The 16,763-nt window shown below is 45.8% G+C and overlaps 1 protein-coding gene across 8 annotated transcripts in view; it reads left to right on the forward strand.

Annotated features, from left to right (window-relative positions):
- Csmd2 (CUB and Sushi multiple domains 2) overlaps nucleotides 1–16,763 on the forward strand; it is a 582,522-nt gene that overhangs the window by 416,452 nt on the left and 149,307 nt on the right. For all 8 annotated transcript variants that reach the window (XM_031378716.1, XM_031378717.1, XM_031378719.1 and 5 more), the window contains 2 exons: nucleotides 10,181–10,337; nucleotides 11,693–11,884. In XM_031378716.1, coding sequence (XP_031234576.1) covers nucleotides 10,181–10,337; nucleotides 11,693–11,884 — 349 coding nt within the window. The remainder of the gene's footprint in view (nucleotides 1–10,180; nucleotides 10,338–11,692; nucleotides 11,885–16,763) is intronic.

Below are 16,763 nucleotides of genomic sequence, written 5' to 3' on the forward strand. Positions count from 1 at the left end.
ACATACATACACACACACACACACACACACACACACACACACACACATACATACACACACACTTGCTCACTCACTGTGTTGATGGGAGTGTTTCTCATGCTTACCTCACTCCTCATGAAGTAACTGAAGCACATATAAAATAACCTAGTGGACATTGAGGCATGTTGGTGGCTTTTGATTCTCAATATACAGCACACACACACACACTTCCCTGAAATTACTGAACCCTCTAGAGCTCTATCTGGGGCTCGCATACCAGATATCTTACATATCAGATAATTTACATTACAATTTATAGCAGTAGCAAGTACAGTTATAAAGAATCAACAGAAGTAATTTTATGGTTTGGGGTCAGCATAACATAAGGAACTGTTTCAAAGGGTCAAAGCATTGGAATGGTTAGGAACCACTGCTCTAGAGCAAGCTTCTGGAAACTGGAAGGCAAGGAGATTGGGATGACATTGTTTGTCCCCTTCCTGTCCTATCTCTCCCCACGCCCCCACTTCCCAGGACTCTTTAACCTCTTAGAAAGAACTCAGGACTTCAACATATAAGAAAACTGTTTTAGGACTCAAAGAAACTGGCATTCATAGCTTCCCAAGTGGGACTCAGAGCTGCCCTACAATCACAGTCAGCAAGAGCACCATACCTGCCATCTGGTCGACCTCAACATGACTATGCCAGGAACCCAGAGCATAAGAGTTGCCCTCAACAATTTCTCCCCCTTCCCTTGGTGCAACTGTCTCACCTTCCACATTGCTCATATGTTCCTTACCTGTGCCTCCAATGTTGACCACTGCAGCCCTGAAGAGACATGGGAATCTGTCACCTTCTCCACACTTTATGTGTCTCCCAGGATAATACCAATGTATTTCATGCACTTGACTGATCTCTCAAACCTGAGGACTTGAATTTCTGACCTGGCATGTTCTCCTACATATGTAACACATCACTCTTTTGATATGGTCCCTGAAGTTGATATCCTGCCACCCTGATATGAGCAAGATAGGAAGGGCCTTAAAGTAAGGTAAATGCAGAAAGACAACTCCCAGCTCAAGATGACAAAGGAAACATACATGTATAATTACAGATTACACAGGTTCCCATTAGACAAGCTAAAGGCAAGTGACGGGAGGCAGTCTCAGCCCTGAAAATCAAGCAAGGGTACCTTTCGTATACAACTTTAAAGAATTTTCTAATGGATTAAGGACAAAGGCTTATCTGGTTCTCTCAGTTCTTCAGGCTGGAAGCCCAGGAGCATGGTACTGCATCTGAAGAAGGTTTCCTCTCTTCACTGTGACATGGCAAGGGCATTCCCTGGTGACTCCCAGTTTGTGAACTCAGTATCATAGGTACAAAGGGAGGGCTGGAGAGATGGTACAGTGGTTCAAGTGCTCCCATACAAGCATGAGGACCCGAATTTGATCCCAAATACTCATGCAAAAAAACTAGGCATGGGGGCACGGGCTTCCTAAACCAGCACAGGTGAAGTGGAGGCGAGAGGATCCTGGGGCTCCCTGGCCAGCCATCTTAGCCTGATGTGAGCCACCAGTGAGCTCCATGGACCAAAGAGAAATATCAGAAAGAAACATGCATGGCTCCTAAGGAATGATACCCAAAGTTGACCTCTGGTCTACACACACATGCACACCCACATGCACCCATACCTACATACACACATACTAAAAAAATAAATAAATAAAAGAACATCCATGCAGAGAGGGGGGTAAAGCCATTTTGGGGGACAAGATTTCAGTCCTCCTCAGTCTGCAGCATGGGTACTAGGTTTGAGAGACAAGTGAGCCCCCATCCTATCCTTGTATGACATTTTGCCTCTCTTTGACTTCTGTTGACACTTCAGGGAAAGATATCAAGAGTTTGCAGGCTCAGTAGAAAAGGCAATGCCAACATCCCCAACACTCCACCACTGGAAATGCTCCTGTGTGCTGGGGCATCTTTGGTTCAGTTCCTGTGCCCCCCCTTAAAATCTAGGGGGGGGGTATATTCTCCCATTTCCATTCTCCCTCTGCAATGATGTGCCAACAAGGAAATTAACCAAAGATGTGTGAATATTCAGCAGATGAGAAGGGGACCTGTCTGAGGGATCAGAGCTAATTGCCCCTCAGTTTGCCACAAAGAACAGAAACATATTTTAAAAGCTCCTAATTGGTATTCTTCCCAGGAGTTGAGAGAATATTATATTTATGGCACAAAATAGGCAATAATGAAAACAGAGCTTTCTCAGATGAGGAAAGATTGCATGGAGATGAAAAACATGATCATCCAATTAAAACACCGAACAGAGACAATGAAGGGGGGTGGTAACACCGAAAAATGAAATCAGCTCATTACAGGACGCTCTTGAGGACATCTCCATGTCTCAAACAGAAATGAAGAAGAGGATTTTTTTGTATTAATGAAATGTTCAATCAATCCACGATAAAATTTGATGTGTCAAATAACTCAACTACTAGAAATTTTATATATATATATATATATACATATACACATATACATGATATATATGTATATATATATCAGTCACTGCAGGAGTTTCTGTGAAAAATTTTAATATACCTCTGCTGTGAATCTCTGATATATCACCCACTTGAAAGATAAACGAGGGCTTAGTGACTTGAATAACATAACATAATAAACTCAAAGAGAGAGTAAGAAAGACAGATGCCTATGTGTCTATTCACTTGCTTGTTTTGGAGCATCTCCAGATGTAGCCCCCAAACTCTACATTCTCTTGCCTCAGCCTCTCATATGCTAGGATGGCAAGCAATGTACACCCAGTCCAGAAAAAGATGGTTTCTAAAGAAGAGCAGGAACTGGGTGGGATGATTCAAGTTTATAACCCTGGTTCCTGGGAACTGAGCAGGAAGAATGTCATGAGTTCAAGGACAGCCTCAGCTAGTGAGTGAGCTCCAGGCCAACATGATTGAGATCCATCCCATCTCAATCAATCCAGTCAATTAATCCAATCAATCAATCCAATCAATCAATACACTAAAATAAGGAAATTACTAGAAAAAAAACCTACTAGCATCAGCATTGTCAACAAAATCAATTCTTCTTTTTTAAAGTGACTAATAAAATAAACCTTGCAGTACTGATCACAAAGGGAAGTAACAGATGTGTAATACGAGAAGGAAGGATATAAATATAGATGAGGTCCAAATTATGGTAGTAAGGGAATAAGAACAGCTGTGAGCCAAGAAATCAGAAAGCCAAAGAAATGGAAACAGGTATTTGGTTAGATTAGCAAATGCTAGTATGTAGGGCTGAAGGGATGGCTCAGCAATCAAGAGTCCCTGCTGACCTTCCACAGGACTCAAGCTGAGCTCCAAGCACACATGACTTACAGCTCATAACTGCTTATACCTTCAGCTCCAAGAGATCTAGCACCCCCTTCTGGCCTCCACTGGCACTGCACTCACATGCACATACACATACTAAGATACACATGACCACATAATTAGAATATTTTTAAAAGCACTAATATTAGAAAGTGAGAACTGCTGGGTGGTGGTGTACACCTTTGATCCCAGCACTTGGGAGACAGAGGCAGGCAGATCTCTGTGAGTTCAAGGACAGCCTGGTCTACATAGCTAGTTCAGGCCAGCCAGGGCTACAGAGAGAAATGCTGTCTAAAAAACACTGCTACTATGAAGAAAAAGGAGAAGGAGGAGGAGAAGAAAGAAAGAAAGAAAGAAAGAAAGAAAGAAAGAAAGAAAGAAAGAAAGAAAGAAAGAAAGGAAGGAAGAAAGAAGAAAGGAAGAAAGAACCCAAATAAAACAGATACTATTTTTAACAAATTGAAACTCCTTGTATCATCTCCCCAAAGCTCCAAGCCAGGCCTAGTTTATAGGCCTAATCCCTATAGTAATCAAGCTGCTCCAGACAAAAAGAAAACTAAAGATGGACCTCCCGATATAAATGGGACATGTGAAAGCATAGGTGTTAAAGAGAGGAAAGGTAGTTCCCAGAGGCTGGAGTAGGGGCAGTAAGGAGGCAGAGGCCGGTAACATGGTGCAGAGACCTACCTGGGGAAAGGGCTTTGCTTTAGGAATCTATCGCACAAAGGGATGAAGAATCCATGTTGCATATTTCGCAGTCTCCTGATAAGGAATGATCAGCAGGGCTGGAGAGATTGCTCATCCAGCAAAGTGCCTGCCACACAGGCATGAAGGCCTGAGTCCAGATCCCTAGAGCCCATGTGAAAGCCAGGCTCTATCACACGGGTACGTGTCTACAGTGCTGTGCTGGAACAGGGAGACCCTGGCGCCCACTAGCCAGCCCGCCTAGCCACGTTGGTGAACTCTGGTACCATGAGAGTCTCAGTCTGAAAGAAAGAAGGTAGGGAGGAAAGAAAAGAAAGCAAGAAAAAAGAAAGAAGAAAAGAAACAGATAGAAAGGAAGGAAAGTAGAAGGTAAAGCTGTGTGGTGGCACACACTTAATCCCAGCACTCGGGAGGTGAGTTCAGGATCAGCCTGGTCTACATATCTCAAAGGAAAGAAAGGAGAAAAATAGAGAAGGCTTAAAGAAGACAACAGAGAGAGAGAGAGAGAGAGAGAGAGAGAGAGAGAGAGAGAGAGAGAGAGAGAGAGAGGAACAGACAGACAGACAGACAGACAGAGACAGAAAGAGAGCAGTAGTTGAGATGATGGATATGTTGATTACCTTCATTTAAGATTTTTACCTTTTATTTATAAATCATAGCATCGCTCCATATTCCACACGGATATAGCTTGTCAATTTATAGTGTAAAAGCTAAAAATTAAAGAACAAAAACAGAAGCATGGCCCTATTAAGCCAGTCTTATCTATGATCTTTGATCTGAAAACCTCTAGACAAAATCAGACTGAATCCAGCCAGCATATCAATGCAAAGATAGCAAAGCAGGAAGGATGGATGCCAGAGTGTGAAGCCGTGTCCACCCAATAGAGAACATCGTGGTGTTTTTGTTTAGATTCCCTGTGTGAGACTGCCACTGTCTAGGTCTAAACTCTGGAAACACTGAGACTTTCTTGTGTTTCAGTCTGATGTCCTAGGAATAGGTTAGGGGGTGGGGAAAAGGAAAGGAGAGAGAGGGGGGAAGAAAGGGGGAGGATTCTAAAAACACACACCGGGACTTGAACCTTCTCAGTAGGACAGCAGACAGGCCCCCCTAAACACCACAATAAGCGTTAGGTTTAATGGGCAGTTTTCCTGTAGGCTTCTAGGCAGCTGAGAGACAAGACCAGTGGCCGTGACACTGCCAATAGTTCTCAGCATTACACTGCTGATCCAAGCCATTACAGTTAGACCCAGACACAACAAAGGAAGCTATAAAAATTAGAAAGGAGAGTAGAAAATTGTCTCGTTTATTTAGAAGACACAAATGATTCAACTAATCAGCTCTCAGAACCAATAAGACAATTTCAACAAAGCAGCTGGTGTTTCTGTAACCAATTAAAATGTGTAATCAGGAAAATAAAATTCTCATTTGTTATTGAGGCAAAAACCGGAAACCATCTAGACATTTGTCCTGCAACACGTGGATAATCTTTACAAGAAAGTTGTAAAACTTGATTTAAAAATAAAAAGGACAGAACTGTAATAAATTGGGAAATAGTATGAACAGAAGATATGAACTGGAAGTCACCGGGGAGAGGCAGAATCGTTGGTGAACATACCGTCGGCCCTGCACAGTCTGGGTGGTGAACCAGAAAAATTAAATGAAAATATGATGCTGTTCCGCATCCATCAAGCTGGAAAAGAGCCTAGCGCCCAAGAACACTGAGTGTTGGCATAGACATGAGGCTAGGAAAACCGCTGGACAAAGCTAATGTGAGCTTGGGCAGCCTCCCTCTTTGGAGAACAGTCTGGTGAGATCCAGCTTCCCTGATGGAAGGCGGGGACTGCCCTGAAGCCAACTTCCTTGTCCTGGAGGAACTGAAGCCCACATTTGTAAAGAAGCATGCAGAATGTCCACAGAAATACTGCTCACATGTGTTACCCTGTGTGGAAAGTTCTACATGTAGGGAGGTGAGCCAGATGCACGTAAACTGTCTTGGGTTTCTCAGGAAGATGATCCCATCTCTCCTAAATACTGATACTGGCCCTTCAAATGGTAGCCTGCCAGAACTACACACACACACACACACACACACACACACACACACACACACACACACACATTTTAAAGACCTATTTGTTGGATCTACTAGCCTGTTGGCTAGTAACTATATACATATATATATACACATATATATGTATGTATATATACATGTATATATATACACATATATATATATATATAATCGGAAGAATTAATGTTACACTGGGGCTTCATTTTCTCAAATCAGCCCATTTCATGTGACACAGTCTGAATGACACGGGGCTTTTCTTTGAAGGTGTGTTGTTTTCATTTTTAATTTGGAAAACCCTTCAGCATACCTAGGAGAGTAAATATAGGAGAGTGCCTTTCTAAAGGAGATGATTGAGAATTTCTACCAAATACTTAACAGTATGATAATGCTACAATACCCAAGACAGTGCGGACAGAGCACAGAAGGACAGAAAACACAACAAAGGAGAAAATTCACAAACAAATACCATCTTATGGAATCGTACTACAATTATATGTGCCACGGGATGGGTTTTTAATTGGTGATGGATAGGATATTTTGCAAACAGGGTTTTGAAGCCTGGGATGGTGGTATACACCTTTAATCCAAACACCTAGAGGACAGCAACAGGTGCATCTCTGTGAGCTTAAGGCCAACCTGCTATGCAGAACAAGTTCTAGGCTAGCCAAAACTACATTATGAGATTGTCTTAAAAACAAAAACAAGTAAACACCCCCCTACCTAGGGGTTTGTTGAATACCTAATGGACCAGGGAGCAAGGTAGAATCTTGCATGATATGCAAAATAAATTCTGAATAGATTTAGGGCAAAAATATTGTAGGAAAACACTGGCTTTCTTCTTGGTGGTGTTTGTAAGAGTCCCTTTCCTGCTTCAGCGAGTGCTCTGAGAGCTGCTCAATAAGTAATCATGTTGTAGATGGTGTTAATTTTGTGCTGGAAATCCCTACAGCTATTTAAAAGCTGCTGTGGAAAACTATTTAAAGACTTGAAAATGATATGCACTGTATTAAGCAGAAGAGCTGATTGCCGTGTGCATTTATAGGTTGATCTTGTTTGTGTGCACGGATGTATTCATACGTATGCTCACGTATATGGAAACCAGAGACCAATGTCCGGTGCCTTTCTCAATCCATTCATCTCAATCCATTCACCCTGTGTGCCTCCCTAGAGCTGGTGTTAGAGGCACATGCCACCACCACCACATTGCCAAATTGGTGTGGGCAGCACACAGGAATGACAGACTGAAGCCACTGAAGAGAAGGTTCACAAATGAGTCTGAGTGTATGGACTAATGCAGAGTGACCTGTGCAGGAGAGGTGGGCTTCAAACTGGGTTTGAGGGAGTTCTTTACAAGCAAGGTTTTGAAGCCTGGCATGGTAGCTCAGGTCTGAATCCTGGCTCTCAGGGCTAGTGCCTGGCCTTTTAGCACTTTGCCTACAGAGCCATCTTCTTAGATCCTCTTCTTGCGTGAGATCCTCTCACGCGTGCACACACACACACACACACACACACACACACACATACACGCACGCTGCTTAGAACGCACACACAAGCCTGGGGTGATATCTACGGGAACACGACAGGTTTGAAATCTGTTTTCTTTCCCTCGTGCTTTTCCGTTTTATCCATTTTTCTGCCATGAATATTTTATTTTATCGTAATGATACAAATAACCTTTTGGTCCTTAATGGGTTAGAACAAATCATGTTTTGAGATTAAGGAGGGAAAAAAATCCCACACCCATTATACTTATTAATTAACAATAATTTCTTAATATCACCATACATCCAGGGAATGTTGAGATCTCCAAATTATCTCGTAAATGTCACCGTATATTTTTGGATTTACAGTTTATTTGAGCCAGGCTCCACAGAAGATCCGCATGCTGGATTTGCTGCCAGATGTTTGTTAATCTGTAGCATTTCCTGTCTCTCTTCCCTTTTCTCCTCTACTTTCTTTGGTTCAGGGATGCATCTGCTTGTTCTGTAGCGTTTTCTGCATCCCGATTCTGATTTCCACCTGCCCAGTCTATTTTTATGTTTTTTTTTAGCTGAGCGTCTGGCCTCAGTTTTCCCTGTTAGGTGGAAATTGGATATAAAGGCTCAATTTGACTAGGTTTGATATTCCCAGGTACAACAACCCTACATTCAGTGGTCTGTTCTCTGCTAAGGAGCACCAGGTATCTGGTTTCTTAACACAATGCATTGATTTCAATAGATGTTTTCATGGGTTAAAAAATATGATTTAGGCCGAGCAGTGACGGCACATGCCTTTAATCCTAGCACTTGGGAGGCAGAGGCAGGAGGATTTCTAAGTTCAAGGCCAGCCTGGTCTACAGAGTGAGTTCCAGGACAACCAGGGCTGTACAGAGAAACCCTGTCTTGAAAAACCAAAAACCAAAAACAAAAACAAAAACCCATGATTTTGTGACGCTGAAGATAGCTCAGAGGGTAAAGAGTTTGTTGTGCAAGCATGATCTGAGTTCAGATCCTTTGAACCTGTACAAAAGCTGGCTATGGTAGTGTATGTCTGTAATCCCACAAGATGGGAGGTGGAGACGGAAGAATTCTGGAAGCTCCCAGGCCATCTAGTTTGGTGTATGCAGTAGCAAACAAGAGTGAGCCTGAGTAAGCGAGAAACCCTGCCTCTAGTAAGGTAGGAGGTAGGACTTACACCAAGACTGGTCTCGGGCCTCTAACCCACACTGTGAGGCGCATTCACACACACACACACACACACACAAACACACACACACACACACACACGCGCGCGCACACGCATGCACACACATGTGCACACACACATGCACACATAAGCACATGAACGCACGCACACATATACACGCACATGCACACACATGTGCATTCATGCATGCACACATGCATGCACGCACATGCACGCACATACATGCACACGCACACACATGCACGCACACATACATATACTTTTTAAATGATTTTTTTTATAACAATTTGGACACAGCAGTGGTCTCAGCTGTTTGAAGTGATATCATCTCAGAATGGATGATACCCAGGATTCTTGTGAAATAGTTGGGAAAGAGATTTGGTTCTAAGAGCCTCCACAAAATTCTGCGCCGCACAGCACTGTTGTTAGCGGGAAGGATGGCTTGGCTTCTGAGATGGAAGGGTGGAAATATTGCTTCAATTTGCTGGCAGCTGGCACCACATTGTGTGCTATGCACAAACATTCATCTCCCACCCATAGATCCCATCTTTGATATTTACCAAAGCGCCAGGGGTCTCTCACTCAATCACAACTTCTGTTGTTATTTGTACAACTATCTAGAAAAGAGCAGTCACCTCGAGACCTGGGGAGCCAGTTCATTATTCTGATGATTGCTGCCTTTGCTGGTACTCAGAAGTTCAAGGGACAGATGGGAATGAGGGAAGCCAGATGCCAGCACTATTCCCCTATTGGCAAACCCAGCAGGCCCTGGCTGGATCTCTCATTATGCCAGGAAGGGGCAGAGGCTGGCCCTGGGAAAAGACGGGTCACCATAAAGTGGTGGTCATTTTTTAACTACTTCCTGCTTGCACCCTAGTGATCATGCCCAGTAGAATAGTCAAGGCAGACCACTGCCACGGGCAGCCAGAACAATGTCTGTGTCATCTACTGGAAGGGCAAGAGTTTATATTGAGTGATGCACACATGCCATGTGCTTTCAGCCTAGCTGTCTACAGAAACAGATGGCTTGGGGGGAAATCAAGCAGCCCCAGCCTGGCCTCCCAAGGCTGCTGACATGTGGGCTAGTAACATCTGAGCAATGAGGAACCAAGCAGATTGCCACAGGACGGTTAGAGTAGAAACTGGCTCCCAAGACTAGAAACGCACTGGGCACAGCGCTAACAGCAAGGAGAAAGAGGCAGCTTCCCTTTCCTACCTTTGCAGAATCTGATGGCTACCTGCCACTCTAGCAGCTGTTCAAGATGCCACACACTGGAGATGTGGGCTGCAGGGTGAGAAGTCCTTGTTTGAAATAGGCAACTCTTGATGTCATTGAATTGGGGTCTCTGCTATCCAGGTCTATGATGGCACTAACAACTCCGCCCGTTTGCTGGGGGTCTTCAGCCGCTCTGAGATGTTGGGAGTGACTTTGAACAGCACATCCAGCAGCCTGTGGCTTGACTTCATCACAGATGCAGAAAACACGAGCAAAGGCTTTGAACTTCAATTCTCTAGTAAGTCTTTCTTAGGTCTGAATGGACTTTGAAGTCAGACTTTTCCATTTTATTCACATGAATTTGTTTGCCCAGTAGAAATAAAGAATGCATGCTCAGGTGTGTTGGGCAGTTAGTAACTAATAAGTGGAGATAAAAAAAAAAGTGGTATGTCCATACAATGGAGTATTATTTGGCAACCAAAAGGAAGATGCGACTCATGCTTTAATATACATGAAACTTTAAAACAGTGGTTCTCAACCTGTAATTCTTGACCCCTTTAGGAGTGGAATGACCCTATTTGCAGGGGGTCACATATCAGTTTATCCTGCATATCAGATATTATGATTCATAACAGTAGCAAAATTACAGTCATGAAGTAGCAATGAAAATAATTTTTGGTTGGGGGTCACTACAACACGATTAGCTGTACTGATGGGTTGCAGCAGTAGGAAGGTTGAAAACCACTGTTTTAAACATGAGCCTGGGAAAAAGAAATCCGATGTAAAGGCCACACCTTTAAAGAACTTCACAGAGCAGTTACATAGAGAGAGAAGGGATGTTGGCTGCGGGAGTGAGGGGAAAATGCATATAAAATTTCTTGAGATGACAAAAATTGCTTTACAGCTGTGGCAATAACTTCATCATTCTGTGAGTGTGAGAGACAGTGGCTGTTCACTACTTGAGATTAGCAACTTGTGTTACAGTGACTCCAGGAGCCCAGTGGGCCACCTTGGGATTTCCCTCACCTGGGTGCTGAGATGTCTCATGCAGGGATCTTCCCCTCTTTCAGAAGTGGCTCAGTGTAATGGGATTAAATAGAGTCACATTTGAATTCCGTTTCTATTAACTGAAAATGGTGTGACTCTCAGACAATTTAGTTAACCTTCCCAAGTCAAGGCTCTCAATTGCAGAACGCCCGTAATTACACCCACCTGCAAGACCCCTATGAATAACAGATGAGAGGCAAGGTCTGTGGAGTCCCACAGAGTAAAGTGGGAGCTCATGGGAGCCTCTCCTCCTACAGCCCTTTCAACACTGCTGTGTGCATGGCGACGTTCCCTGTGCTGGGATCTCCTCGCAGCGTCCCAGTGAGCAGAACAAACACCACAGATCCCACTCACTGGCTGCTAACACCATCCAGCAAAGAAATAGAAAATCCAGCCCCGAGCAGGCACACTATTAAAATCTGCATTTTATTTGCATAAAGCAGCAGAGAGAAATACTTCGTCCACAGAGAATGGAAAATAGGGCTGGGTCAGGAGCCTGAGGCTGGCACACCGCAGAGGTGGCCGGGGCACCTCTGGACAGAAACTGGAGGGGAGGAGAGAAGCAACTTGGCTCTGTTACCATGGTTACTGTTCTGTCTTCCTCAGGTTTCGAGCTCATCCGATGTGAGGACCCAGGGACCCCACAGTTTGGCTACAAGGTTCATGATGGAGGTCATTTTGCAGGGAGCTCAGTGACCTTCAGCTGTGACCCCGGCTACAGTCTTCGGGGCAGCGAGGAACTGATGTGTCTAAGTGGTGAACGCAGGACGTGGGACCGACCACTGCCAACCTGTGTCGGTACGATGCTTCTTGATTTGCAAGGAACTCCTTGATCTTTCCCTAACCTGAGCTCCAGCCCAGGCTTCAACAAGGGCATCCAGGGCCCTGGGGCCATCAACCGGGATTGACTCTGCCTGTTAGTGAGCACTGTGGCTTCTCCATTCCCTCCAATTCACACCTCAGTACACAGGCAGTACAATCCACACCACAGTCACACACACGCAGTCTGTGGGGCCCGAGCCAAGTCGTGCCCCCAGAGTAGCAAGCAGCACAGGCGATGAAGAAGCAGTAGGGGTCTCTGTCCGAATGAAGAGGAGACTTCGGGGCTTCCTGCTATACCAAGAGGCTCTGGTTCACTCCAACCCTCAGTTTCCCTATAAGCAAAATGGTCCATGTTCCCTCTTTTAGCAAAATTCTGGAAGACGAAGGTAATGAGCTAGATCTGATCTTTTCTTGAAGAAGACTGTGGTGTGCGCACGCATCTTCCTTCCTAAGCCTGTGGCTCTTTTGAGTTGTCAGCAGGCACTGCCTCGGAGGCCTTGTGCTTGCTTCACAAGACCAGAGACAGTGGTCCAAGGCCGAACAGACAAATAAGCAGACTGCTACCGTTCTGATTGTCTGACCCCTTCACTTCCCTGCTGCTCAGAATTCTATGGCCCTACTCATCCTGTTTCCCCCAAACCAGATCTTGCTAGTCAGGCCTCCTGCACCCAACACCCACAATGCACTTGGCAACACAGGTGGATCTAATGAGAAGGAAAGAGCCTCTGGGGGAAACCATGAACGCCCACCAAACCACATATGCTAGAAAGAGGCAGGCAGGTGTCTGGGTATGTGGAAGCAGAGAAATAAGTAGGAGAAAAAGAAAGTCTGTCCCTGCCCCTGGAAAGCCCATGATCTACCAAAGAGAGCCGGAGCACAGATGGATCATCGTCAGGAAAAGCCCCAGCCACAGAGCTCTGTCTCAAGTCTTCCAACTGAGAGAGCTGTGCCCTGGGATGGACAATGGCACTGAGACTTGGATGGGTAGATAAGATCTCACCATTGGGAGAGTTAGGTGGGCAGGCAGATTGTCTAGCCTGAGGACATACAGGGCCAACTGGATGAACAGCATGGTGAGAAACCTTGGTGACCATGGTTGGTCCTATTCCCCTGGATAACTACAGGGGTCTCCACATGACACACAGAAGGTCAAGATGAAGAATTTCAACTCAGAAAGTAGACAGTAGCAACCCATAGACAGCTCTTTTGGTCTTCTTCCTTTGTTACTGAGGGTGAGACAGGCTGTAGGCTTGTCTCTGCCCTCATTCCTTTCATTCGTGTGCATATGCATTGCGTGTGTGTGTGTGTGTGTGTGTGTGTGTGTGTGTGTGTGTGTGTGTGCATGTGCACATATAGATAGGCATGCATGTGTATGAAACCAGAGGTCAGCCTCAATGTCTTTCCTTAGGAGTCGTCCCCTTGGAGTTTTGGGGGTGTTGGTTTGTTTTGTTGAGACAGAGTCTCTCACTGTGATAGACCAGAGGCTGGGGCCAATTGAGCTAGGTTTGCTGGCTCCAAGGACCGCCCCTGCCCCCATTGCTCCAACACTGCCATTACAGCACTAGGATTTTATCATCTGTGACCATTCTTTTTATTCTCATCTTTCTTCATGTTCGAGGCCCTACATAGGTGCTTAGAATTCAGTGGCGAGCACTCAGTCCAGCCGGGGAGGCACATGCATAAACAGAAGAGCATCGTGGTACCACAGGGCAAGCAAATCAAAGCAAGCAAAAACAAAGGAGAGACGGTGGCTCCCATAAGATAACTGTTTGCTTTGCAGAAAGGATTCCCTGTCAGACCCCTCTATTGGCCAATGTGCCAGTTACATTGGATTTAGAGGACCCAGGCAAGCAGGGCTAGGAAGACTACTTAGACTTTGGGCCTTAGGCCTTGGAAGCCTTCTTCAGTGAAACATCCTCAGGCCTCAGGCCCCAATGCAACTATAAAAGTGAGGTGGTGTGTGTGTGTGTGTTTGTGTGTGTGTGTGTGTATGTGTGTGTGTTCATACACACCATGTTGAGGGTAGAGTTCAGAATGGGCTACTGAAGTGACTGGTGAAGCCTTAACTATTCAAGTGTTTCCTTCATTGATAAAGAGAATCCACAGACCCAGCCTAGTAGCCAAGACTCCAGGACAAGAGAAAAAGGGAAGGCCAGGAAGAGTGAAACCTCAAGGAGTCCCTGCTAGCGAATGCTGCAGGCTGGTATACTCCAGCCCTCCTGCCCTCCTGCCCTCCTGCCCTCCTGCCCTCCTGCCCTCCTGCCCTCCTGCCCTCCAGCCCTCCTGCCCTCCTGCCCTCCTGCTAGCCCTTGAATAAAGTGACCCCATGGGAAGGAAGAGACCAAAACCCTGAGAAGCTCTCCCCAGGGCTCCTGTCTAGAAGGTGTTTACCCACCTTCTAAGGTGGAAGCCAAGGTTGTGGCTGATGGCCTCCCTCTCTCCCAGCTTCCTGCTCCCAAGGAGACTGTCGCTCACCCTCACTCCCCTCCACAGGCTCATTTACCTCTTGCCTTTCAAGCAGGCCCACCCAGCAGCAGCAGTGGCAGCACAGAATGGAGGCCCAGTGGGGAAGCTAAAACCAAGGGGCTAGTGTCCTGAACATTTACTGGAAGTAGGTCCCTCCCTCTTCCCTTCCTTAGGGGTCCCAGGTGAGCCTCAGGGTCAGAGTGATGCTTTCTAGGTCAGCCATAGTGACGGGTGAAGGTCAGTCTCCCCTCTGATACTTTGGAGCCATCCTCTCCAGCGGTTAGCTCCTTGCTTAACCAATCGCTCCCTTTGCTAAACAGCTCAGCCTCAAACTTCTCCGCTTTCCCTCATGCTTCCTTGGTTCAGAAACAGTAATTTTCCTGGGAGGCAATAATCTTCTACTCACTGAGCCATGCATCCATTCACTCGGTAAATACTTATTAAACTTGTGTTGTGTGCCCAACACCCTACCACACACTCAATGTGCAGTCAACGACAAGGTCTCTGCAGCCAAGAGCCTGGTCTGGCAGGGGAGATGGACACTACTCTAATGCACCTGCGATCTACTCATTTCGTTCACACTGGGCTGGAGACACAAAGAACTATAGTATCCACTCTACCTGGGCAGGGGAGGGCGTCCCAATGGTGGCATAGGGAAGTCACTAATCATGTTGGTCCAAGAAGAGGCAGTCTGGGCTACGGAGTTAGTTGGTAAGATTTGGCAGGACCAGGGTCCCTTCTAGAGTCAGGGACGCCAAAGGAAAGGCAAGCGGAGAGTGTGGACCAGAAGCATGTCGCAGTCTTCTCTTTGAAAGTCCCTAGGATAACACAGCACCAGCGGAGAGGTGGAGAGGGGCCCGAGCCGAGACTCCAACATGGAAGACAAAGTAGGGACAACACGGAACATGTCTCAGGTTTAGGGAGGGACGGGGTCTTAGAAGTAGACCTGACTAGAGGAAGCTGCTCTTAACTCTCATGGGTTAAGAGACTCGCTCTGATGTGGAGCACAGGTCTCTCCACTGGCTTCCTTGCCGTGAGACTCAATCCTCTGTGTCCCTCTGTGTCCCGCTTCTGCCGCAGCCCGCTCCCTCACATTTGTCTAGAAATTTCATTCACACATGTATACACTGCACTTCTTCCAGCAGCAGAATGTGTTCACAATAGCCTGGCATACACTATCTCTCAACACCTCACGCTTGCCCAGCTCCCTAGTCCCATTGTCCACCCCTGCGCATACCCAGCCTGCGCTACCACACCCCTCCTCCCCTCTCTAATTGCAAGGTCTCTTCCTTCTGTCCTTCCCAGCCTCCCCTGCCATCACCCACTTCTAGGCTCTAGCTCCTCCTTCAAGGAGCACTCGAATCCAACTCTTCCTTATCTCTCTGACCTGCACCAGGGAGGCATCTGGCCTCTTCCTCCGGAGCCCCAGCACTTGCTAATATTGCACATGTGCCAGGATGGGCAGATGCTCGGTGGGGGCTCCTCCACTGGCCCTGACCTGGAGGAAGACTGAGTCTAGTCACCTGTGTGTTCCCTGGCAGCTATTTCAGGTCCCTTTGCTTCAGGACCTGGTGCAAACTCTTCCCTGTTCTGCCTCCAGAAGCTCCAAGGCATTTGTTCATAGAGTAGGCGGCTAGTCCTCCCCTTGAGAGCTATTTCACTTACAAGTTTATTAACTCATTGAAAGTACACAATTCAGTTGCTTTTGTTCATCCCCAGGCCTGTATCACCATTTCCCCCTCAGTTTTGAACAGTTCCCCGCCAAAAGCAAAGTCTACTGCCCCTTAATGGTCACTCCAGACTCCCCCGAGCTTTGGTAAACACAACATACCTTCCATTTCTCTTATTCTGGATATTTTCAATTAATGAAATTATGCCATATATAGTCTTTTGTGTCTGGTTTCTTCCACTTTGCATCATCTTTTCCAAATCAACACCACAGCATGCCCGTTCATTCTTTTTTATGCATGACTACTATTCTACTAGAGACATACACCACATTCTGTATTCCCTTTCTTCAGCTAATGGACACTGGGTTATCTCCACTTGTTGACTACTATGAATAGCACTGCTAAGAACATTTACAGTCAAGCTTTGATGTGAACATATGTTCTCACATCTTCTGAGAGAAGAGTTACTATATCGTATGGTGACTTACATTTAACAATTTTAAGAAACTACCTATCAGCTTGCTTCCCAAAACAGCTACATCATTGTGCATTTTTCTCCCAGCAATGTGAAGGCTCCCATTGCCCCTACAGCCTCACACGCACTAGATGTTTTATTACCAACACTCACCTTTCAGTCACAACCATCCTGCTGGGAATGAGGTGACTGTGTTTTGATTCGCTGCTCCATAACAATTCCAAGTTATGGCAAGCATCTCTTC

This window comes from Mastomys coucha, unplaced genomic scaffold, assembly GCF_008632895.1.
Source record: "Mastomys coucha isolate ucsf_1 unplaced genomic scaffold, UCSF_Mcou_1 pScaffold18, whole genome shotgun sequence".
In the NCBI taxonomy this organism is placed as follows: domain Eukaryota; kingdom Metazoa; phylum Chordata; class Mammalia; order Rodentia; family Muridae; genus Mastomys; species Mastomys coucha.